This window comes from Pristis pectinata, chromosome 14 (assembly GCF_009764475.1).
Source record: "Pristis pectinata isolate sPriPec2 chromosome 14, sPriPec2.1.pri, whole genome shotgun sequence".
Taxonomy (NCBI): Eukaryota; Metazoa; Chordata; class Chondrichthyes; order Rhinopristiformes; family Pristidae; genus Pristis; species Pristis pectinata.
This window is the reverse complement of record NC_067418.1, coordinates 48,984,185-49,009,293: the sequence shown is the minus strand read 5'-3', so window position 1 is coordinate 49,009,293 and position 25,109 is coordinate 48,984,185. Positions and strand designations below refer to the sequence as shown.

At 51.8% G+C, this 25,109-nt stretch overlaps 1 protein-coding gene across 4 annotated transcripts in view; it reads right to left on the bottom strand.

Moving 5' to 3' along the window:
* Positions 1-25,109, bottom strand: part of LOC127577636 (carnitine O-palmitoyltransferase 1, liver isoform-like) — a 53,402-nt gene that overhangs the window by 8,512 nt on the left and 19,781 nt on the right. For 3 of the 4 annotated variants that reach the window (XM_052028979.1, XM_052028981.1, XM_052028980.1), the window contains 11 exons: positions 24,886-25,057; positions 23,308-23,409; positions 20,734-20,871; positions 18,383-18,460; positions 16,598-16,705; positions 14,739-14,826; positions 12,131-12,326; positions 7,950-8,138; positions 5,350-5,455; positions 3,663-3,779; positions 191-355 (listed from right to left, as the gene is read on the bottom strand). In XM_052028979.1, the coding sequence (XP_051884939.1) occupies positions 191-355; positions 3,663-3,779; positions 5,350-5,455; positions 7,950-8,138; positions 12,131-12,326; positions 14,739-14,826; positions 16,598-16,705; positions 18,383-18,460; positions 20,734-20,871; positions 23,308-23,409; positions 24,886-25,057 (1,459 nt within the window). Of the gene's footprint in view, positions 1-190; positions 356-3,662; positions 3,780-5,349; positions 5,456-7,949; positions 8,139-12,130; positions 12,327-14,083; positions 14,169-14,738; positions 14,827-16,597; positions 16,706-18,382; positions 18,461-20,733; positions 20,872-23,307; positions 23,410-24,885; positions 25,058-25,109 lie in introns of all 4 variants that reach the window. The other variant, XM_052028982.1, reaches the window with a different exon arrangement.

Sequence of the window (25,109 nt, the reverse complement as noted above, 5' to 3'; positions counted from 1 at the left end):
CAAATGATGATCCAACTAAAAAACATCAACCACAAAATTCACGAGGATCCAACTGACATTGTCCTTGGCCTATTCACCAGCACCTTCATCACTGAAACAGCTGTAACCCCAGATGTTACTGCTTTTTATTATTACTGCCCAGGGTCCACTTCCCACCAGGGGGAGATCCCTCCGTAAATTGAGACGGTACCCGGTAATGCGCCAGTTGTAGTGCCATTTGGACAAAGGCGTCAGGACTGATCCGGCACCGCTTGATCAGGCCCTTCCCAAACTTGTCAAAGGGGAAAGAGTGGAAGTCCACATCACTGGCAAGCTGCTGGGCCACATTCAGAGACTGACTGATGACTTCCTGGCACTGCAGAGAGGAGGAGAACAAGAGAGGCAAGTCAGCAAGAAGCCGGTTTAACTGGAACACAGTGCTGCACGAGAGGATTGCGGTCATTCACACCGATCACCAGCAGACGGACGGGCCCACACCTCACACTCCAACACACTTGATCATTTCAAGAGCAACCATGGAATGAATTACAAATTAGTAATGGAGTCAGACTGCACGGAAACAGTCCATGGTCCATGCTGACCAAGATCCCCATCCAAGCCAGTCCAAGGCAGGCACGGCAGTGTAGTGGTTAGTGTAATGCTATTACAGCGCCAGCGACCCGGGTTCAATTCCTGCCGCTGCCTGTAAGGAGTTTGTACGTTCTCCCCGTGTGTCTGCGTGGGTTTCCTCTGGGTACTCCGGTTTCCTCCCACATTCCAAAGACGTACGGGTTAGGAAGTTGTGGGCGTGCTATGTTGGTGCCGGAAGCGTGGCGACACTTGCGGGCTGCCCCCAGAACACTCTACGCAAAAGATGCATTTCACTGTGTGTTTCGATGTACATGTGACTAATAAAGAGATCTTACCCAGTTGGCTGCATTTGGCCCACATCCCTCTGAACCCCTCCTATCCATGGACTTGTCCAAGTGCCTTATAAATGTTGTTAATGTACCTGCCTCAACCACTTCCTCTGGCAGCTCGTTCCATTTACCCACCATCAAAAGTTGCCCCTCAGGTTTCTATTTAATCTTTCCCCTCTCACCTTAAACCTATGTCCTCTGGTTCTTGATTCCCTTATAGAACACTACAACACAGTACAAGCCCTTCGGCCCACAATGTTGTGCCGACATTTTATCCTGCTCTAAGATCTATCTAACCCTTCCCTCTCACATAGCCCTCCACTTTTCCATCATCCTGGGAAAAAGACAGTGCGCATATCTATGCCCCTCATGATTTTATACACCTCTGTAAAATCACCCCACATTCTCATACGCTCCAAGGAATAAAGTCCTAGCCTGCTCAACCTCTCCCTACAACTCAGCTCCTCGAGTCCTGGCAACATTTCTGTAAGTCTCCTCTGCACCCTTTCCAGCTTAACAGCACAATACTCCAAGTGCGGCCTCACCAATGTGTCATACCACTGCAATACCACGTCCCAACTCCTATACTCAAATGCCCTGACTGATGAAGGCCAGCGTGCCAAAAGCCTCCTTCTACCTCCCTGAACTAGCTCCGAGAGATCAGAGTTCGGAATTGCGGAAGGAGTCAGCCCAAACCAGCAGATGCCTGCTGAGGCTGTGGTCCAAGCCGAACTGTGTAACAGTGAGAAAGGCAGCACAGCTGAGAACCCGCTCGGCCTACACCAGCTCGAGGGCTCAAGGCACTTGGGCTGAGCTTGGTGTCACCAGCTGACTGGAAGGGTACAGCAGGAAGGCTCAAAGCCCCAGTAAAAGAGATGGTGCAAAAGATAACATCTGTAAGCTGGTATTAAAATCACCGGCCGTGATTTAAGCGGAAACCTCTTGGCCCAGGTCGCACCTGTCCTCCATTGCTGAGGGAGGAGGGAGAGGAAGCTGAGGAAGGTTTGCAATAATTTTCCAGTTCTCCCTGGATACAGCAGGGACCAGAGGACTGGAAAATAGCAAACGGTTAAAGGTCACTCACCCAAAATGTTAACTCTGTTCCCCCTTCCCTCCGCCCCCCGCAGATGCTGCCTGACCTGTTGAGTATCTCCAGCATTTTCTGCTTTCATTATACATTTCCGGCATCTGCACTTTTTTGATTTTTCAGCAAATGTAACACCCTTGTTCAAAAAACCAATTGTAAGGGTAAACCCAGAAACTACAGAGCAGCCAGTTACCCCCACAGTTATGGGGAATTTTATAAATCACAGTTGGGGAGGGGGAAACTAGTGATTAATGGAACCAGTAGCTGATTGAACTGTTTGATAATGACAGAGCTGGTTAATAAAGGTAATGCAGTAAAGTATTGCACGCAGTTTTGGTCACCACACTATAGGAAGGGCTGTGGTTGCGCTGCAGAGAGTTCAGAGGAGATTCAGCAGGATGTTGCCTGGTTTGAAGGACTTTAGCTATGGGGAGACATTGGATAGGCTGGGCCTTGAATTCCCTGGAGTGAAGGAGCCTGAGAGGCGTCTTGATAGAACATATCATTATGAGAGGCATAGATAGGTGGACGGTCAAAATTGTCTTCCCCGTGTATCAAAAACAAGAGTGCTTTAAGTGGAAACCTCTTGGCCCAGGTTGAAGTGAGAGGAAGGAGTTTTAAGGGGGATCTGAGGAGAGGGTATTCTTTTTATACAGAGAGGGGTTGATATCTGGAATGCACTGCTAGAGGAACTGACGGAACCATTTGCATTTAAGAGGCATTTAGACGTTTGTAAGCTGGTATTAGGTAAGTAGGTAAGCCGTAGAATGATATGTGGGCAAATGGGTGTAGTGTAGACGGGCAAAAGGGTCAGCAGGGACGTGGTGGGGCCAAAGGCCTGTTTCTGTGCTGTGTAACTCTCTGGGTCTAGGTGTATATAAGACAGCCTTTGATAAAAGTGGTACATGGGCCTGTACTGTGCTGTAGTCTTCTATGTTCTACATATAAAAGGTAGGTAAGCAAAATTGAGGGTCATGAAATAAAAGAATTCAAGGCAGTGAGTTAAGGACAGGCAGCGGAGTAATGGTAGGACAAATGTTTCTCAGACTGTTGGCAGGTACACAGCAGTGTTCTCCAGGGACTGGGACACGGTAGTGTAGTGGTTAGTGTGACGCTATTACAGCGACAGCGACCAGGGTTCAATTCCCACTGCTGTCTGTGAGGAGTTTGTACGTTCTCCCCGTGTGGCTGCGTGGGTTTCCTCCGGGTGCTCCGGTTTCCTCCCACATTCCAAAGACGTACGGGTTAGGGAGTTGTGGGTGTGCTATATTGGCGCCAGAAGTGTGGCAACACGTGCGGGCTGCCCCCAGCATATTCTCAGTTATGCAAAAGACGCATTTCACTGTGTGGTTCCATGTACATGTGACTGATAAATAAATATCTTATCTTATCTAAATAAATCTGAAGGAGTTAGAAACGGGAGAGCAGGAGTAAATTTCCCACATTTTGTGCCACCTGCAAGTTTTGAATTAGCAAGCAGTTTGGAGGCTGGCGTAGATTTCAAGAGGACATGGGCAGGACGATGGAAGGAATGGGGCATGGAAAAGTCATGAGCTAGTACAGACTCAATGGGCCGAATGGCCAGCCTGAACGCTTCGACAATTCCATGACTCCAGGATATCAGTTAGCTGGTGGCATGGCTTCAATCAGTCCCCAGATCTGCTGACAGAACTCACCGGCTCTCCGATCTCCCACTGCAGTCGCTGGGGTACAGGGATCCTGGAATTAGGCTCTCCCTTACAATTCCCATCCTCCGTGTATCCGAGTTGGAACTGGTCGGTGGCCAGCAAGTACTGCAGGAGACACACGAAGATGTCAGGAATGCATGTCGCTCACTGCCTGAGCGCCAGCCACAGATGAGAAGGAACCTTCCCACACAGCAGAAACACAAGCAATAACACCCGTCAGCTGATTGCACAGGCCCAGCTATTTTTAGACCCAACGAGAAGAGAACGGGGAGTGTGAAGGAGGTCCGATTAGAATGACTGGTTTCAACAGCCGAGCACGACTGCAGACCCACCATCTGCCTCACCGTCTCAGTTCTCGGTGACAGAGGTGTCCAGCACTACCAAATAATACCCCGACGGATCGGCTTTGCGCAGGAAACAAAACATATCGCTCGAATGTTAGGTCTGCCAAAGAAGGCAACATTTCCACCGGCGGCCATCATTTGCCCGGTCCAGGCCAACCGCAAGCGTGGTTGGTCCAGCCCAACATTCTCCCCGGGTCCCACGGCAACACACCAGCCCCTGGCGTCACTCTGGGGAGGGCCCCAGCAACGCACTGACCCCCGGGCCCATGGCAACGCACTCTCCTCTGCCCCACGGCAACGCGCTTGAGCCCAAGGCCCACGTCAATGCACTTGACCCTGGGCCACGGCAACACGATATCCAGTCGTGTTATTTCTTTAAATAGTGTACCTGTACTGACCCTGCAACATGGTGCCATCTGCCAGCAGTTAGTGAGTACTGCAGACACCACAATCAAGGCACTGCCAATGTTTAAAGTACGGGAGGGCATCACTTCCAAATCAACCCAAAACTTATCCCCCTGGCTTGCTGCCTGCCCTCGCGTAGTCCCCTCTGACCGAACCTGTTCCTCTCAGGCTTCACTCGGTCTTAGGACAAGTCACGGCGGGAACATTTCTCCTTATTCCCTTCCCTAAAATCTGAAACTTACCGTTCCTCTCTGAGCTCATCAAAACCTCTCGTTACCACGATCGGACTCTCGACCTCACAACTACGCAGTCTGACCCTCCACCCCACGGTCGGACCCCTTCACACCACGGTCGGACCACCCACCCCACAGTCGGACCACCCACCCCAGTCTGACCCTTCACACCACAGTCGGACCACCTACCTGTCCTGGCACGCCGTGGAACACTGATTTTGCATAATTATCCAGCGAGGCGACTGGGTCCTCCTTCTTAAACCCCTGTTCAGGGCACAGACCACCAGGCTTAAGGACAGCTTCTACCCCACCGTGATAAGACTATTGAACGGTTCCCTTATACAATGAGATGGACACTGACCTCACGATCTACCTTGTTATGACCTTGCACCTCATTGTCTACCTGCACTGCACTTCCTCTGTAGCTGTGACACTTTACTCTGTATTCTAGTATTGTTCTTACCCTGTACTACCTTAATGCACTCTGTACTAACTCAATGTACCCTGTACTAACTCAGTGCACCCTGTACTACCTCAATGCACTCTGTAATGAATTGACCTGTACAATCGGTTTGCAAGACAAGTTTTTCACTGTCCCTCAGTACAAGTGACAATAATAAACCAATACCAATATGTAAAGAAGGAACATTGTTGTTGTTTTAACCTCCAGAAGAAAGCCAAAGGGAAACCCACCTCCCACAAGTGGCCGATGATGGGTGCATCTGCCCAGGAGTGTTCAGCATTCAGACCCACTTTACCGTTCTTGAAAATGATAAAACTCAAGGACTTGTCGAACCACCTGTAGATAAAGAAGTACGCTCTCAGAAACACAGTGCAGAAACATGTCCAACTGCATCCTCTTACACACACCACCCCTGCTCACAATGAGCAGCGCTCCACTCCAGGTCCCCCCCCCCACCAACCCCCCACCCCCCCACACCACTCTCCCCTGATCTTCTCTCTTATTCCCTTGGGGTCGGGGCTGACCCTCTTCCATGCCAGTTGTCTGGGTTCTGAACAACCGATGAGGGAACAAGCAATGAGGATGCAGGGATTTGATGGAAGGGTGGGTGGGTAGTTGGGGAAGAGGAATCTTTTTCTCCATTCGGCTGGATTGGAGTGGGAGTGGAGTGTCTGTTCAGGAGTCTGGTGTTGGGCAGGCAAGCGATCCGGTATCTATGGTGAAGCCAGCAAGGTGTAGTATAGCACTCAGTGTTGGGGAAGTTGGCCTGGGAGAAGTTTGCTGATACATCTGCAGAGGTTTGCTGGTGTATAAGGTAGTTAAGAAAGCTTATGGGGTGTTGGCTTTCATAAGTCGAGGGATCGAGTTTAAGAGCCGCGAGGTAATGATGCAGCTCTACAAAACTCTGGTTAGACCACACTTAGAGTACTCTGTCCAGTTCTGGTCGCCTCATTATAGGAAGGATGTGGAGGCTTTGGAGAGGGTGCAGAGGAGATTTACCAGGGTGCTGCCTGGTTTAGAGAGTATGCATTATGAGGAGAGACTAAAGGAGCTAGGGCTTTACTCATTGGAGAGAAGGAGGATGAGAGGAGACATGATAGAGGTGTACAAAATATTAAGAGGAATAGATAGAGTGGACAGCCAGTGCCTCTTTCCCAGGGCACCAATGCTCAATACAAGAGGGCATGGCTTTAAAGTAATGGGTGAGAAGTTCAAGGGAGATATCAGATGAAGGTTTTTTACCCAGAGAGTGGTTGGTGCATGGAATGCGCTGCCTGGGGTGGTGGAGGAAGGTACGTTGGTCAAATTCAAGAGATTGCTAGATAAGCATATGGAAGAATTTAAAATAGAGGGTTATGTGGGAGGAAGGGGTTAGATAGTATTAGGTGAGGTTTAAAGGTCGGCACAACATTGCGGGCCGAAGGGCCTGTATTGTGCTGTTCTATGCCTATCCAGCGGTTTTGGAGGAATTTGCAGAGACAAGGTTGGTCTTATCTTTCCAGTGGTTTTGAAGTGCCCTCTGTAAGTAGTCCATCACTCAGATCATTATATATTTCCACAAGGGATAGAAAGGGACCACTCAGCCCATTGAATTGATGCCAGCCCTCAGAGCAATCCCATCGGTTCCCATTCGCCCAGTTTTCACTGTAACCTATTCTGTCTCACATGCCCATTAATACCCTCCCGACACTTGTACCACCCACACACTAGGGGCAATTTACAGCCGCCAATTACCCTACCGACCTGCACATCTTCGGGACGTGCGGGGGAAACCAGAGCGCCCAAGGGAAACCCATGCAGCGATGGGAAGAACATGCGAGCTCTGCGCAGGCAGCAACAAAGATCAGGATCGAACCTGGGGCGCTGGAGCTGTGAGGCGAGGCAGCTGCACTACCTGCTGCGCCACTGCGCCGGCCTGCGAGGAACGCAGGGAATCACCTGCCCTCTGGGCACGAGTTTGTTTCAGGTTTGATGCCTTGACTTCCTTTCCGTCAGTCAGCCCGTAGCTGAGCTGACCACGTGAAGGAGGAGGTGGACTTCCCCATCCACGTCTGAGTTTGCCAACAGGCGGCTCCCGAGATACAGGAGGTGAGACGTTACTGTCTGATGACAGAGTGGGTGCAGTGGGGGCAGGTGGGGAGACCTTTGTCCTGTGGGGTGGGTCCAAGGCCCATTCTGCCATCTGCTCCAAGTGAAGGGATTGTGGATGGACTTCGACATTGAGTGTGGCACATAGAAGCATTGGCTGTACATCGGAGATGGTCCAAGTGAGGTTGAGGTGACCCGATCACAACACCGTCTACCCTCTCAGAGACCCTCCACAAATCCACTCCAGCTCAGCAGCTCTGGACGCTGAATCCTTCCAAAACACCTCCTCTGCACCCACCCTTCCTACCCCACTGTATGACTGCCCTGTGCCAGTCTGACCAAAGCACCCCACCCCACACTGTGACCACCACACCCCATAGTCCCACCCCACAGTCTGACACTTCACCCCACAGTCCAACCCCACACTGAACCCTTCACCCTGCAGTCTGACTCTTCATCCCACAGTCTGACCCCTTCACCCCGCAGTCTGACTCTTCACCCCACAGTCTGACCCCTTACCCCACAGTCTGACTCTTCATCCCACAGTCTGACCCCTTCATCCCGCAGTCTGACTCTTCACCCCACAGTCTGACCCCTTACCCCACAGTCTGACTCTTCATCCCACAGTCTGACCCCTTCACCCTGCAGTCCGACTCTTCACCCCACAGTCTGACCCCTTCACCCCGCAGTCTGACTCTTCACCCCACAGTCTGACCCCTTACCCCACAGTCGGACCACCCACCTGTCGTAGCACTTGCCGTGAAGCAACGATTTTGCGTAATTATCCAGCGAGGCGACTGGGTCCTCCTTCCTAAACCCCTGTTCAGTATCGTCCAACGTCACAAAGAAAGCCGCCTTCTCGATGGCCTCCAGTGACAGCTTGTTCCTCCCCTGGCTGAAGAAGGAACGGCGAGCTTTGGCCCAGGGCACCCTAGGGTGACAGGAGGTAAACCACACTGTGAACACTCAGTGAGCACCAGAGGCTGACACACCAGCCGGTACTGGTGTGCGTCACCCTCACCCTTCCTGCTCCCCAGTCTTTGGACCAATAATCCTGCACTGTACCGAGTGCAATCAACCCATCGGACAGTACATTCCTCAGTCATCAATACAGTATGTTGTAATCAATACGATGGAGAGCTGGGTAACTCTTGTGTTTAACGGACAAAGCATCAAATAGGTTGCCTTCGTTCCCGCAGGATCCATCTAGCATCTGAGCAACCAGAGGCAGTTACGGTGATCTTGTGAAAGAAGTGTCAGAATCATACCCTGCTCTGGCCTAGCTGGCTCAGACAGGGAGCTGTGAGGACTGGGTGTGTGGAAATCAAAGCACAGCTACAACAGAATCTTCTTCTGGCATCTTCAGGAAGCCCAATTTAACGTATAGAGATACGAGAGACTGCAGATGCTGGGATCCAGAACAAAGAACAAACTGCTGGAGGAACTCAGAAGGTCGAGCAGCATCTGTGGAGGTGGAGGGAGAAGCAAATGCATTCCCTTCTGCACCCTTCCACAGCCAAGTGCAGTCACAGCAGACACCTTGATGACACCAAGGTTCTCGACTGGATTCAGTGCTGTAATGGGTTACGTCTACCAAATTAAATGGAACATTCTGAGGAAGTAGCTAAAGTAGGTGGGGATTTGCAAAAAGCTAACTGCTGAAGGAATCCAGTGGGTCAGGCAGCATCTGTGGAGGCGGAGGGGCGGTCGAGGTTTCAGGCTGAGACCCTGCATCAGCACTGAGGGTGTGGAGGGGAGATGGCTGGTGCAAGGAGGTGGGAGGTGGGAATGGGGCTGGCGGGTGATAGGTGGACCCAGGTGAGTTGAGGGGATGACGGGCATGCGGAGCAGGGGAGGGTGAAGGTAGAGGCTGGAGGTTATCCCCCCTCCACAGATGCTGCTCAACCCGCTGGGATCCTCCAAGCAGCTTGTTTTTTGTTCTGGATCCCAGCATCTGCAATCGTTACATGATATGTTAAATGGGCTTCCTGAAGGTGTTTGATAAGGTCACACACAGCAGACTGTAGGCTAGTAGTGCTCGTGGAATTGAAGGCAGATCAGGATAAGATTTATTTATTAGTCACATGTACATCTAAACACACAGTGAAATGCATCTTTTTGCGTAGAGTGTTCTGGCGGCAGCCCACAAGTGTTGCTACACTTCTGGCGCCAACATAGCACGCCCACAACTTCCTAACCCGTACGTCTTTGGAATGTGGGAGGAAATCGGAGCACCCGGAGGAAACTCATGCAGACACGGGGAGAACTTACAAACCCCTTACAGACAGCGGCTAGAATTGAACCTGGGTCGCTGGTGCTGTAATAGCGTTACGCTAACCGCTACACTACCGTGCCACCTCTGCCAGATTAGTTGCAAGACAAAAGACAGAGTTGAAGGAAGCTGAATTGATTAGCGGTGTCCCAGAAGGATCCCCGCACTGGTGCCACAACTATTTATTAATACACAATGGGTTGATACATCACATTCTCTGAACATTCAGCCCATTGGGTCTATGCAAGCTCCCAGCAAAGCAATCCCATCAGTCCTATTCCCCCGTAACCCTGTAGCTTACCGTCTTTGATGTCCATCTGCGGCCCTTTCATTTTTTTACCAACACTAATTTACAGCAGCCAACCTACGGTAAACTCCCCACAGACAGCACCCCAGGTCATGGATCGAACCCAGATCCCTGGAGCACTGACTGCTGTCTCCATGCCACCCGTTCTACAATTCAAACGACACAGGGCCACGTCCCAAGGTTTCTGATGAATCAAAGTCTGGTGGCGCAGTGTGCCGTACAGAAAGTTCAGAAAGATTACAAAGAGACACTCAGCTGGTGGGAAAAACTGTGGCAGGTTGATTTCAACGCAAGTAAACACGAGGTTAACCACACTGGGCCAGAAAAGAGGATGGATTTCAGAATTATTTAACTGGACAGCTGCTGGGAACAGTAGAGACACAAGCGAACAGCTGTTAGATTCAAAGAATGACCAAAATGCTAATGAAATTATAAGCAGTCCCCAGGTTACCAATGCCCATCTTATGGACACCCGTATATACGATCGAGCTCCCTTAACATTATTAAATTCAGAAGTCTGACTGACGTACGTATGTTTGTTCTTACCAATGGCAGAACAAGTTTCCCCCCCCTCTCTCTCTCTCTCTCTCTCTCTCTCTCTCTCTCTCTCACACACACACACACACACACACACACACACACACACACACACACACACACACACACACACACACACACACACACACACACTCTCTCTCTCTCTCTCACTCTCTCCACTTTTAGTAATTGTTCTTTCTTGTCAGTCTTCTGTGTTTTTGATGCCATCCATTGCAATACTGTGGAGGCATGGTTACCACATCGAGTGATTTTTGTACATTTTCTGAGCCAGGGACATAGTAGACTTGACAAGTCTACTTTGACTACACTAGACTGACATTGACTAAGTCTGTACAAACAGAACATAGAACACTACAACACAGTACAGGCCCTTTGGCCCACAATGTTGTGCCAATATTTTATCCTGTTCTAAGATGTATCTAACCTTTCCCTCCCACATAGCCCCCTATTTTTCTATCATTCATGTGTCTATCTAAGAGTATCTTAAATGTCCCTAATGTATCTGCCCCCACAACCTCTGCCGGCAGTGCGTTCCACACACACATCACTCTCTGTGTAAAAAAAACTTACCCCTGACATCCCCCTTCCTCCAATCACCTTAAGATTATGTCCCCTCATGTTAGCCATTGTCACCCTGGGAAAAAGGTCTCTGACTGTCCACTCGATCTATGCCTCTTATCATCTTGTACACCTCTATCAACTCACCTCTCATCCTCCTCCTCTCCAAAGAGAAAAGCCCTCACTCGCTCAACCTATCCTCATAAGACATGCTCTCCAATCCAGGCAGCATCCTGGTAAATCTCCTCTGCACCGTCTCCAAAGCTTCCACATCCTTCCTATAATGAGGCGACCAGAACTGAACACAATCCTCCAAGTGTGGTCTGACCGGAGTTCTATAGAGCTGCAAAATCACCTCGCGGCTCTTGTTCTAGTCCGTTCGTTATCCATGAACTGCCCAACTGGAATACAAATAGGAGCAACAATAGAGAGGAGGGGTCATTCAGGTCAGGGGGTGAAGAGGAGGGTAGTGCTGATAAGAGCACAGTATAATTAGGTGGGCTAATACAGTTGTCTGCTGCCATGAGTCCGAAGGTTGTGTTGGCCAGTGTCACGGTTAAAGACATCCCTTTTGGGCTGCAGGAAGACCCAGTTGTTGCAGTCCATGCAGGAACCAATGACATCGATGGAAGGGGGTCTGGGATGTCCTCCCACTGCAGATGCTGCCTGTCTTGCCGAACGGTTTCAGTATGCACAGTGAATGCCCGCAGCCCATAACTGAATACTAATAAAAAACCCTCACAGCTGATCTGTACGTCAACCTCAATAAACTCAGCAAATGAAAATCAAACTGCAGACGCCAGAAATCTGAAATAAAAATACCAGAAACGCTCGGCTCGGTGGTCGATGGTCGGTGTGTGGATTTGATGGGCCGAAGGGCAGTTTCTGTACTGTACCCATCTGTCACTCTGGGTCAGACAGCAGCGGTGGAGAGAGCCAGTTAACACTTCAGTCTGCCACCCCTTTCTCACTGACGGAGACCTGGAACATCAACTGTTTCTCTCTCCACCCACACTGCCCGACCTGCTGAGCGTTTCCATGAGCTTTCTGTTTTTAATTCGTTGACTTTCGCGAGTCAATCCGTTCCGGTCAATTTGCCCCGGGATCTGCGGACTTTGGTGGGCATTCAATCTGCAGCTCACGGTGGATTGAGCTGGTGGTCAGGGGTTACGGAGAGCAAAGGTCGTCCCTCAGCCCCTGGGGCCGGTCACCCGGTCAGGCCTCTCACCTGTCACCGGCGGTCAGAGCCGCCAGCTTCTCCTCGCCGGGCTGGGGCTCCGACGGGTCGTCGAGGATCTTCTGCATCTGCACCTGGATCTCGCAGGGTCTGAGCAGCCGGCCGCTGTGGTAGAGCCAGACCTTGTAGTAGCGGCCCCTGTGGTACACCGCAATGTGCTTGCTGTCCTTCAGGTGCTGCAGGGTGTCTGAAGGGGAGAGAGGGAGGGAGGAGTGGTCAGAAAGAGGCGCGGGAGAGCTGTCCAGCGTTCACCAACACCGCCGAGGCAACCAGAGGAACGGAGGGGGGAGAGGGGCATCGGAGGAAAGACACCCCGGGAGGTACTGCGGTCTCTGGTGTGCCCGCCCCCTGCGATCTGTTTGAAGCGGACAGACATGGACGGACACAGAGCTGCAACACAGCGGACACCTCATGCTCATTCTCGCCTCCAAGTGCCAAGCCAACAACAGCGTGATTGGAAGGGGGGGGAGAGGGCAGGCGGTGAGGGGGGTGGGTTAGCAGACGGACGGTGGGTGATGGGCGGCAGTCAGACAGGCAGACTGGGAGAGGAAGAGCGGGTGGGGTGGTGGTGAGGGGGTTGCAATCAGATGGGGGGGAGGGGTAGGGTGACTGAGGGGGAGGTGGGGTTGGGGGGGTTTGGTGTGCAGCCAGAGAGACAAGACGGGTGGTGCGTGGGAGGGAGCAGCCAGACAGTTGGGGGGGGTGGGGTGGGGTGGGGTGTGTGAAGGGAAGCAAGCCAGACAAATGGAGAGGGAGGAGGTGGATGAGGGGAAGCAGAGACACAGACGGGGGGCTGGGGTGCGGGGTGGGATGCGGGGTAGAGTGGGGGGAGGGGTAGCAGCAGACAGACGGGAGGGGGGGTGCAGCTGGGCTGGGAGTGGCGTAGCAGTGATCGGTGGGGGTTCCTTAACCTCTGCAGAGAGCTTGTCCTTTCAGAGTTCCCCAGACAACATGTTTGCGGAGGGTCCGTTCAAGAACCTTGGCGAGAAATTCATCCGACTTTAAGTACAGGTTACCCAACGCATTCTGACGGCGACATCCCACCCGAGGGCGCACCCCCTCCCACCCTCCCACCCCGCCATTACGGGTTCCCAGCTGACAGGACCTTCCTCACAAGTGTAGGGCAGGGGTTGTGGACTGAACAAGCTTCCCTCAGGCCCTCTCCGACCACACAGGAGCTACCACGAAACGGGGTCAGCCATCATCTGATGCAAGAGGGGTCTCCTGGAATACCCTCTGGGGGCTGCAGCTGGTAATCCCAAGGGGAAGGGGAATGTTTTAGAGTCTCTCCCAGCCCTAGTCCTACACGTCGCAGGGTACAAAGAGTAGCCACAGGGCGGGTCACCTGATGGGTCAACGTCTCTCAAACTGCATGTAAGTGCCACTGGATAACAGAAATGTCACACTCTGTCACTCACAGCTGCTCCTGAGATGTTAACCCCCACCCCCCCGACCCTTTTTAGATCTCTTTATTAGTCACATGTACATCGAAACACACGGTGAAATGCATCTCTTGCGTAGAGTGTTCTGGGGGCAGCCCGCAAGTGTCGCCACGCTTCCGGCACCAACATAGCACACCCACAACTTCCTAACCCGTACGTCTTTGGAATGTGGGAGGAAACCGGAGTACCCGGAGGAAACCCACGCAGACACATGGGGAGAACGTACAAACTCCTTACACAGACAGCGACGGGAATTGAACCTGGGTCGCTGGCGCTGTAATAGCGTCTCGCTAACCGCTACACTACCGTGCCCGCCCTACACTACCGTGCCTTCCACCGACCCGGGAGCATTTAACAGCCTCACTCATGCACATCTCTGCACCAATTTGTCTTCTGTACCATGATTACCCCCTCCATTTCACCTAATCTAGCAGGAAGCAAAAGGCAGCAAGCATTAAGGGGCAGGAAAGAGCTGGAGAGATTGGTCAGGATGCAACTGTACCTGTCTCTAAACCTGGAATACGACTGGAATTGAACATACGCTCGTACTGGGAGGAGCACATGGGGATTGAACTTTGACCCATAAGCTGAAAAGTAAGAGTCAAAAAACACATAGAGAAAATTAAAAAATAAATTATAACTTAGGCAGGTCAGAGGGGAATGAAATGGAGTGGGTATGCCACAGAGGTTCACATTATAAGAGGTTCTGGGGAGAGACGGAGAGAGAGAGAGAGACAGAGAAAAGCAACAAGGAGGAGAGATCCTACACAGCCACATAAACAGGACACATAGACGGTAAAACTGAACAAGCAGCCCAGGTCATTACATAGGTCCCTTGCAGAAGCAGGATTGGTGATGCCGATGCACATTGATGGTGCACCCGAGTCCTTTACAGGGTCCAGAATCATCAAGTTAGAGAAAAGTCCACCCCCTTATCCTGGGCTCCCCTACAGCGGTGGAAGTGGAGATACGCTGGTACTGGGGAAGAGCACACGGGGGACTGAACTTTGGCTGGGGAAAGCCTCGCCAGGTGGGCAGTGGGGGAGAGGTGGGGGGAGGCTGGGGTCTCCGAGGACACCGGGGCTCCTCGCCCCACCGCGGCCACCTGGCGTTAGCGCTCGTAAGCCCTGAACCGAACCCCGCCACGACCGTCTTACCTGAACACTGGCAGGGGATGCGTGTCGTGTTAAACAGCCACTCAAACTGCGCGGAGCAGAGGGGAACCGCAGTGTCCTGCAGGTAAATCTGTCATGCCAAGGGTGCCCCCACAGTCACACAGGGATGGGCAGCGGGCATTGGGTTGGGTGGGGTCAGGTGGGGTGGGGTGGGGTGGGGGGGGGGGTGGAGAGACTCCAATTTAAGACAGGAAGGGGTGGGGGAAAAAGGAGCAAGAGAAAGAGACACAAAACAAGGAGACAGCAAAAATCAGACAGGATTAAAAAATTATGAAGCCATGGAAAGTTAAACACTTTCATACATAATTATTCTACACAGAGGCTGCATCTGACCTGGGAGTGAGTGAGTGTGTGTGTGTGTGTGTGTGTGTGTGTGTGTGTGTGTGTGTGTGTGTGTGTGTGTGTGTGTGTGTGTGTGTGTGTGTGTGTGTGTGTGTGTGTGTGTGTGTGTGTGTGTCTTTGGAGAGAAGGAGGATGAGAGGAGACATCATAGAGGTGTACAAAATATTAAGAGGAATAGATAGAGCAGACAGCCAGCGCCTCTTTCCCAGGGCACCAATGCTCAATACGAGAGGGCATGGCTTTAAAGTAATGGGTGGGAAGTTCAAGGGAGATATCAGAGGGAGGTTTTTCACCCAGAGAGTGGTTGGGGCGTGGAATGTGCTGCCTGGGGCCGTGGTGGAGGCAGGTACATTGGTCAGATTCAAGAGATTACTAGGCAGGTACATGGAGGAATTTAAAACAGGGGGATATGTGGGAGGAAGGGGTTAGATAGTCTTAGGTGAGGTTTAAAGGTCGGCACAACATTGTGGGCCGAAGGGCCTGTATTGTGCTGTACTGTCCTATGTTAATCATGCTGTAGCTACCCTGGGAGTGAGCGTGGGTGTGTGTGTGTGTGTGATGGTCACAGTAAGAGTAGAGTGAGTGACAGTGTGAGGGAGATACGGGAGACTGCAGATGCTGTAACCTGGAGCAACACACACAATGCTGGAGGGACTCAGCGGGTCAGGCAGCATCTGCGGAGGAAAAAGGGCAGTCGACGTCTCAGGTCGAGACCCTTCACCTTGACTGAAAGGTAGAGGGGAGGTGGCCGGTATAGGGAGGGGGGGAGAGGTGGAGCAGGAGAGAAGGGGTGGGGAAGAGCCGGCGGGCGATAGGTGGATCCGGGTGTCGGGGGAGGAGGGGGTGATGGATGGGGGAGGGGGAGATTGGGAATGATGTCAGAAGTTGGGAGATGATCTGTGGAAGCGGCCAAGGGCGAAAGACGATGGAATCTGACCGGAGAGGGAGGTGAAGCCTGGAATAAAGGGAGGGAGGTGGGGAGGCGCCCCCTCCTCGCCTGCATCCACCTGCCGCCTCTTTATACTGGCTCTCTCTCCCCTCTACCCTCTCAGTCCAAGTGAAGGGTCTCGGCCCGAAAGGTCGACTCTCCTATTTCCCTCTACGGATGCCGGCCGACCCTCTGAGTTCCGGCAGGACGCGGGCACTAGCCTGACACCGGCGGAGATGGGGAACGTCCGGCCCCAGTTGCCGGGTACGCTTAGGCCCCGTGTCGCTGACCTTGACTCTTTTCCAGTCTCCAAGCTCACCGAGGGGTGACGGTGGACACGAGAGCGGGAGAGGTTCAGGGAGGAGGAAAAGAGAAGGTGAGATGCGGGGGGGGGGGGGGGTGGCAGGGGGGGAGAGAAGGAAGAGAGGGGAGGACAGGAGCCAGTGTGAGGGAAAGAGGGGCTGGAAGAGGGGTGAGGGACACAAAGGGGGGGGGGAGGCATTAACAGGGGATAAGATGAGGTTCGGGGTGGGAAGGGGTGCGGTGCCAGAGAGTCCCTGAGCATACGTACGGGGCGGATCTCCTCACGGTCAAGTTTACGCCGGTAGAGCAACATGGCGTGGATGGTGTTCCCTGCTCGAGCCGCTTGCGACCGCGTTGGAATAATGTACAGGTAGTCCTGGAAAAAGAGACGGGCATCTCGGTGATCCACGGAACGGAAACAGGGCAGGGCAGAGCTGCCCCAGAGCCACAGGTCAACCTCGCTCCAAACCCTAGTTCCCAACGGCGTCGGCCGTTTTGAGCCCTTGCAGGTCCTTCCTGATCTTCTCCGCCGATCAGATTCCTGCTCCTTGCCAAGGCCCTGGACGTGCGCCCAGACACAATGGCGTCACGGGTGTTGGCAGCCCACGGTGAACTATCTCTCCTCGGCCTGCCCTCGCTCTTTGACGTGGCTGATCCAGTCGTCCGGTTCTCCCCCCCCCCCGTCATCCAGCGCCAGGCTCTGCACCAGACCCGCTGCATCCTGCCGCTGCTTCACTGCACTGCGACCTCTGCTGTGCCCCGCAGATCAACCCCCTCCCCATCGCCATTTTCCCACCTATGGGCCAAGCCTCAGCTACAGCATCGGGCGCTGAGCCCACCCAGATCTGCCCCACTACCACCTCTCATCTCACCGTACGTTGTCTTCAGAATCTGCCACCTACACCATCCTCTGGCTCCCATCCATCCTGCTCCCTTACAATTATCCTAACTTGTCCCAAACTCAGAATCCAAGAAGAGCTCTAGCATAAGCTGCTTGCTTAAAATACATTCAGAAGGCTCAACACCACACAGGACGTAGCAGCTCGCTCAATAGGCACCCCATCCGCACCCACTCACCCCACCACTGACATACAGTCTGTACCATCTACAGGACGCACTGCAGCAACTCACCGAGACTCTTCAGACAGCACCTTCCAAACCCACCACCTCTTACCAGCTAGAAGGACAAGCATGGGGAACACCACCACTGGGAAGTTGCCCTCCAAGCCACACACCATCTTGACTTGGAAATATATCCCCGTTCCTTCACCGTGGCTGGGTCAAAGTCCAGGAACCTCCCTCCCTAACCTGTGGATATACCCACACCTCAAGGACTGCTGTGATTCAGGAAGGCAGCTCACCACCACCTTCTCAAGGGCAACTGGGGACGGGAATTAAATGCTGGCTCAGCCTGCGAATGAAGCAATATCTTCTTCCAATCACTGAGAGATCCAATACCAGAGGGCAGGCATTTAAGGTGAGAGGGGGGCAGGTTCAGAAGAGACGTGAGGGGTACGTTTTTTACTGAGAGAATGGTGGATGCCTTCAATGCGTTGCCTGTTAGGGTGGTGGAGGCAAATTCATTGGGGGCTTTGAAGAGGGGCTTGGATGGGCACATGAATGCAAGGAAAATGGAGGGACATGGGCATTCTGTAGGTAGGAGGGATTAGCTATGTCGTCACAACATTGTGGGCCGAAGGGCCAGTTCTGTGCTGTACCGTTCTATGTTCTATGAATAGAAACAAAATTCCGCCCCTGAATCTCTCCACCCTTCTCCTTCAAACTCCCATCTTCTGGTCAACCTTCTTTAGGCGGTTTCTCTGCAACCTAATCTGGACACGGTTCAACTCACCTATTCCCTCCCTGATACGAACCCCACCCCCCCCTGCCGCCCTGAATCCAAAAACTGCACCCAAGCTCACCTCCTCCCTGTCCCCCAAACTAAGCCACCAGATCCCAACTCAAAAGCCACGGTTCCCCAACACCATCTCCCCACACCATCCCACCCTCTCGTCATAACTGCCCTGCCCACTCTGACTGCAGGCCCACTCACCATTGCGTAGTAATTGCTGTTCACCATGATGGGCCCACGTCCTCGGAGGTAAATGTACTCTTCCCACCAATCACTGACCTGCGTACAAGATTACAGTCAAATGAGGACATTCCAGATGCGCACATCGACAGACGACATCTTTGTTCATCCCCAGACCCAAAGGTGGAGTGCAGTCACCCAAAGAACGATGGTGCATCACTCCTGCCCACAATCTGGAGGCCATGGACTCCAGCTTCAAGTTCCTAGGAGTGAACATCACCAATAGCCTGTCCTGGTCCAACCACGTGGACGCCAGGGCCAAGAAAGCTCACCAGCGCCTCTACTTCCTCAGGAGGCTAAAGAAATTTGGTACGCCCCATTTGACAGTCACCAATTTTTATTGATGCGCCATAGAAAGCATCCTATCTGGATGCGTCACGGCTTGGCACGGCAACTGCTCTGCCCAGGACTGCAAGAAACTGCCGAGAGTTGTGGACACAGCCCAGCGCATCATGAACACCAGCCTCCCCTCCATGGACTCTGGCTATACCTCTCACTGTCTTGGTGAAGCAGCCAACATAATCAAAGACCCACCCACCCGGGACATTCTCTCTTCTCTCCTCTTCCATCAGGTAGAAGATACAGGAGCCTGAGGTGGATAGCCTATAATGACAGCTATCCAACTACAAGAGGCATCACGGCCAATTTGGAAGCTTTCCGCAAATGGCGTCTGTCTGCATATTGCTAACGAGGAGTCTGGATACAAATCTCCAGCCCAAGGAGAAAAGCAGCAGGATCTAGTTTTAAAGCTGGATATTCTTAGCAAACCTGAATCAGTGTGATAGAGGATTCATTCCACGTGGGATTTAGAAACAGTGGTGGTGGGGGCAGATAAAGAAAAGAGAAAGATGAAGGTCCCCTTGTTGTCATATATATTAATAATATGGATGAGATTGCAGATGGCGTACAGATGACACCAAAATTGGTGGTGTAGTGGACAGTGAGGAAGGTTGCCTACGGTTACAACAGGATCTGGGTTAACCGGGAAAGTGGACAAAGGAGTAGCTGATGGATTTTAACTCAGACAAGTGCAAACTGATGCATTTTGGTAAGTTAAACTGGGGCAGGACTTACACAGTAAATGGCATGGGCCCTGGGGAGTGTTGTTCATCAGAGGGACCTCAGGTAAATAATCCCCTGAAAGTGACAACACAGCTAAGACAGGCGGGTGAGGAATGCGTTTGAGATGCTTTCCTTCATCGACTCTGGAACCGAATACAAGAGTTGGGACATCATATTACAGTAGTAGAAAACAATAGACTGCATTTGGAGTATTGTGTGCAATAAAGCCAGAGAAGGTACAAAAAAGATTCACAAGTTCTTTGCCGGGACTGGAGGGCTTGAGCTTTAGGACAGACTGGGATTGTTCTCCCTGGAGCAAAGGAAGCTGACGGGCGACCTTATGTATAATAAAATGATGAGAGGCATAGATAAGGTGGATAATTACAGTCTTTTTCCCGGGGTAGAGGAGTCTAAAACCAGAGGACAAAGACTTCAGGTGAGAGGGGAAAGATTTAAAAGGGACCCGAGGGCAAGTTTTTCCACACAGAGGGTGGTGGGTATGTGGAACGAGCTGCCAGAGGAAGCTGTAGAGGCAGCTAAGGTTACATTAAAAGGTATCTAGAGAGGTACATGAATGGGGAAGGTTTAGAGGGATATGGGCCAAATGCAGGGAAATAAGATTGGCGTACATAGGCACCTTAGTCAGCCTGGACCAGCTGGGCTGAAGGGCCTGTTTCCATGCTCTATGAATGAAAGAGGAAAAAGTGAGAGATCAGGAAAAGGGGGGAGGAGAGAACGAACAAGAGCATTGGAAGCTTCTTTAGCTCCAGGGAGGGGGTTACTGATCACAGTCAGAGTCACACAGCACAGAAACAGGCCCTTCGGCCAACCATCAGGTCCCATTTACACCAATCCTACACTGATCCCGTGTTATTCTCCCCAAATTCCCATCAATTCCCCCTGGAGTCTAACACACACCTATACACAAGGGGCAATCTACTGTAATCACCAGTGACTGGACGTTGCACCATCCAGTGACTGGACGTTGTATCACTCAGCAACTAGACATTAATTGTCTGGTGACTGAACATTAATCTCCCAGTGACTGGGATTTATATTGTCCTATAACTGGGATTATATCATCCAGTGACTGGACGTTATATCATCCAGTGACTGGATGTTATATCGTCCACTGACTGGATGTTATATTGTCCAGTCACTGGACATTAAGTTTAGCCCCTGGCTGCGCAAAACCAAGTTCAAGTTAAAATCAAACAAGAGAAGTGCTCCCACGTGGAACTGTTACTCACGTAGTTGGTGGCCCACCAGGATTTGAGCTTCAGATACCACTGAAGCCTCGGTCCCACCTTCAGCTCGAAGTCCTGAGCCAGGGCCTGCATTCGCTTGAACTCCTCGTCACTCAGGAGTGGTCGGACGGACTCCAGGTACTGGACGCAACAAAAACACGTCAATCCATCACAGCCCGGAGGTAACGCAGAGAATCAGGTGATCGGGGGCACTGGGATTACCACTGAAGGTCCAGTGAACTCTACTGTAAAAGTCTGTAAAGCCACACAACAGTCAAAGGCACCGTACAGAGTTCTTGTCCCACAGTACGGGAAGGATGTGATAGCACAAGAGAGTATGAGGTGCGTGAAGTATGATACAGGCCACTTGGCCCATCATGTCCATGGTAGATCCTGGTAGAACAACTCCACCATCCTATTCTCCCCTTCCTTTCCTATTCTCCCTCTGGTGCCCTGCATTTTATTCTCTGTCCCATTAGTAAGTTCACACACGACACAGAGATTTGTGGTGTTCTTAGTCACAGAGTCATACAGCACAGAAACAGACCCTTCGGCCCACTGTGTCTGTGCTGACCATTACATACCCACTCATCCCATTTCCCAGCCCTTAGCCTGTAGCCTTCTCTGCCTTGGTGATTCAAGTGTTTGTCCAGATACTTCTTAAATGTTGTGACAAGTCTCTGTCTCCACAACCCCTCAGGCAGTGCGTTCCAGATTGCAACCACCCACTGGGTGAAAAAACCCAGTCCTTCCTGTTCACCCCCTCACTGGGTCATTCGTAAATCTTATACCCCTCAAATCATTCGCCCGACTGTCTCATCTGTAGAACAGGAAGCAGCCCCGTCCTGGTCCAACAAGCTATCTGCTGGAAGAACTCAGCGGATCGAGTGGCACCTGTGGGAGGGAAGAACTGTCGATGTTCCTCCAGCAGATTGTTTGTTGCCCCAGGTTCCAGTGTCTGCAGTCTCCTGTTTCTCCTTTGTCCTGGTATATCTTGCCTAATGACAATAATTCACCAGGCTTGGCAACGTTTCTGTAGTGTAGCAGTCAGTGTAACGCTATTACAGCGCCAGCGACCCGGGTTCAATTCCCGCCGCTGTCTGTAAGGAGTTTGTACGTTCTCCCCGTGTGTCTGCGTGGGTTTCCTCCGGGTGCTCCGGTTTCCTCCCACATTTCAAAGACGTACGGGTTAGGAAGTTGTTGGTGTGCTATGTTGGCGCCAGAAGCGTGGCGACACTTGCGGGCTGCCCCCAGAACACACTGCGCAAAAGATGCATTTCACTGTGTGTTTCGATGTACATGTGACTAATAAAGAGATCTGATCTTATCTCCTCCACACACTCACACGTGATATTACGCATCATTCCTGTGGCCGGAACTATTCACAGTTCGGCCACTGTGGCCGGACTGGCATTTCGTACAGTTCCACCAGGTTCTCCTCGATCTTGCCACGGTGCCAGTGTTCTGTCTTACCTCTTCCCTGCTGCCCTGTGACACACGAGCACACACCCTGTTTCTTGTATTTCTTGGTATCCCACCAAGGGTTCATCCCCTTACCTTGCTTGCCCTTCCCACAGTGACAACCTTGCGCTCTCCAGGTGAACTTTATTGGCACTTCATGTGACCGGCCAGCTAACTTGTTCGTCCTTCCCGCAGCCTGCCACTGCCTTGCCCATTAGCAACCTCACTTCCAACGTCGGTATCAGAACCACCTGCCCACTTCCCCACCTAGTCCCCGACGCTTGCCCAAATTATTTGCGTCTACCACAAAAAGCAAGGGACAAGGTGCTGAGGCTTGCAGAACCCTACTTCATTCAGCCTTCCTGTCAGTGATGCCCAGTGATTTGCCCGTTTACCAGTGTTAGGTTGTAGTTACTTGGCTTACCTCTTTCTCTCTTTTCATCAGCAGTCAGTCTAGTGCCATGCTTGTATCCAAAGAATATTGGGTTTTGAAGTCTGATCTTGTGGCTAGCTCCTCCCTTGCTTTCCTTAAGAGCCTGACAAACTTCCTTCCTTTGCTTCATCCTCCTCTGTATCCACAAAGGTTTAAGGGCCAGGAGATCCCCTTTTCTCTTGTAGTCCCACTTGCAAACGCTCACCAAGGTTAATAGTTAATAACGCAGGTGGAGGATAACTCAAAGCCGAGGTCGACAAGAGATGTAGCTCGTTATTCACGGTTCTGACTATAGCTCAGAGGCTGGGCCATAATGAACAGTAACACGGTCAACTCTCATAGAGAGAATGCCCTATGCAGATAGAGCTTGTCCCGGTCCCAACAAACGCATACAATATAAAACTCCCTACAAACTATTCTATGTCAGCTGCAGCTACATACACAGTAAAGCTCCTTCTAGCTTTTTCCTGTAGAATGTAGCTTTAGAAAATTCATTGCTGACAACAAGCAGAGTGCCAGCTTTAGACAAAAGTCAGAGGAATGCTGATCCCCTGAACTGTATAGGGTGGTTGGGAGCAGTTATGTAAGGATGTCACTTGTCCAGTGACCCAGCCTGTGACAAGCTCCTGGGACACTTAGACCATGACTCAGCCTGAATGGACTGGTACTTGAGATCCACGCACCTTCCTCATGGTGTCCTTCACAGTCGGCACAGGGAGTCGCGGAAGGGAGGTCTGGAAACTGTACGTCAGGGGCTTGCGGCCAGAGAAGATCTTCACCATCAGCTGCATGGAGAAGTCACAATGAAGGTCCAGAAATAAATTCACTAAATCTCAATGAGGAGACTGGCACCACACCCAAACCCAAACCCAAACCCAAACCCAAACCCAAACCCAAACCCAAACCCAAACCCAAACCCAAACCCAAACCTAAACCCAAACATAAAACAACTCGACAGGAAAACAGACACCAAACTGGGAGACTCAAACTCAAACTCAAAGCCAATCCATCCCAACCCAGACCCAAATCCAATCATCCAAGCTCAAACCCAATCCATCCCAACCCAGACCCAATCCATCCCAACCCAGACCCAAACCTGATCCATCCCGACCCAAACCCAATCCATTCCAACCCAGACCCAAACCTGATCCATCCCGACCCAAACCCAATCCATCCCAACCCAGACCCAAATCCAATCCATCCCGCTCCAAGCTCAAACCCAATCCATCCCAACCCAGACCCAAACCCAATCCATCCCAACCCGGACCCAAACCTGATCCATCCCGACCCAAACCCAATCCATCCCAACCCAGACCCAAATCCAATCCATCCCGATCCAAGCTCAAACCCAATCCATCCCAACCCAGACCCAAATCCAATCTATCACGACCCAAACCCAATCCATCTCAACCCAGACCCAAATCCAATCCATCCCGATCCAAGCTCAAACCCACTCCATCCTGACCCAGACCCAAACCCAATCCATCCCAACCCAGACCCAATCCAAACCATCCCAACCCAGACCCAAACCCGATCTATCCCAATCCAGACCCAATCCATCCCAACCCAGACCCAGACCCAACCCATCCCAACCCAGACCCAAACCCAATCCATCCCAACCTGGACCCAGACCCAATCCATCCCAACCCAAACCCAATCCATCCAAACTCAAACCCAAACCCAATCCATCCCTACCCAGACCCAAACCACCTGACGCAGACCCAATCCATCCCAACCCAGACCCAATCCATCCCATCCTGACCCAGCCAGGAGATCCAGACTCAAACACAAAATAGTGCAAGTAACCGAACAGGAAACCCTACACACAAGTTAATTGGGAGACCACATCCAATGCCAACCCTCCACACCAGCAAGCACTGCCATCTCACCTACTTCTCAGCTGGTTGGAAAGCTACACCTTCTACTTCTGGTGCTTCCCCACTAAGCCTTTAATTAAAGGATTGTGTGCACTAAGGAGCTGAGAATGGTTCCAGTAGGTTCTTTTTGCCACTGTTGTTACTCCCATTAGATTTTTTTCACCCATATCCCTGAAGGTCTTGGCCTTCTGATCGAGAACCTCCGGAGGGGCCCCTCCCTTATTGGTTGGTTGCATCTCCTAGCAACCTCTCCGGATCCCAGAGAGCAGATGGTGAACTGTTGCGTAGACTCAGGAAAATAATGTACCCTCTCTTCCCCACAGCTCTGAAATGATACTGGGGGGACGGGGAGGGAGGGGAAGGGTGGGGGGTATCTGGACTCACCATCCAGAGCTTGACGTTGGTTGGGGTGTTGCCATGTTGGATGAACATCCATCCGTGATAGGAAAGAAGCAGCTTCAGTGTCTGGCGCATGGTGAAGACCAGGGCGATCCACAGTCCCGTGCCGAAGAGCAGACCACTCAGGATGTTCTCACTCTGGTTGGACAGGTAACCACTGCCAGAGAAAAGGGGTTAAATGTAGCAGAGAATGAAACCCAGAAACGTCA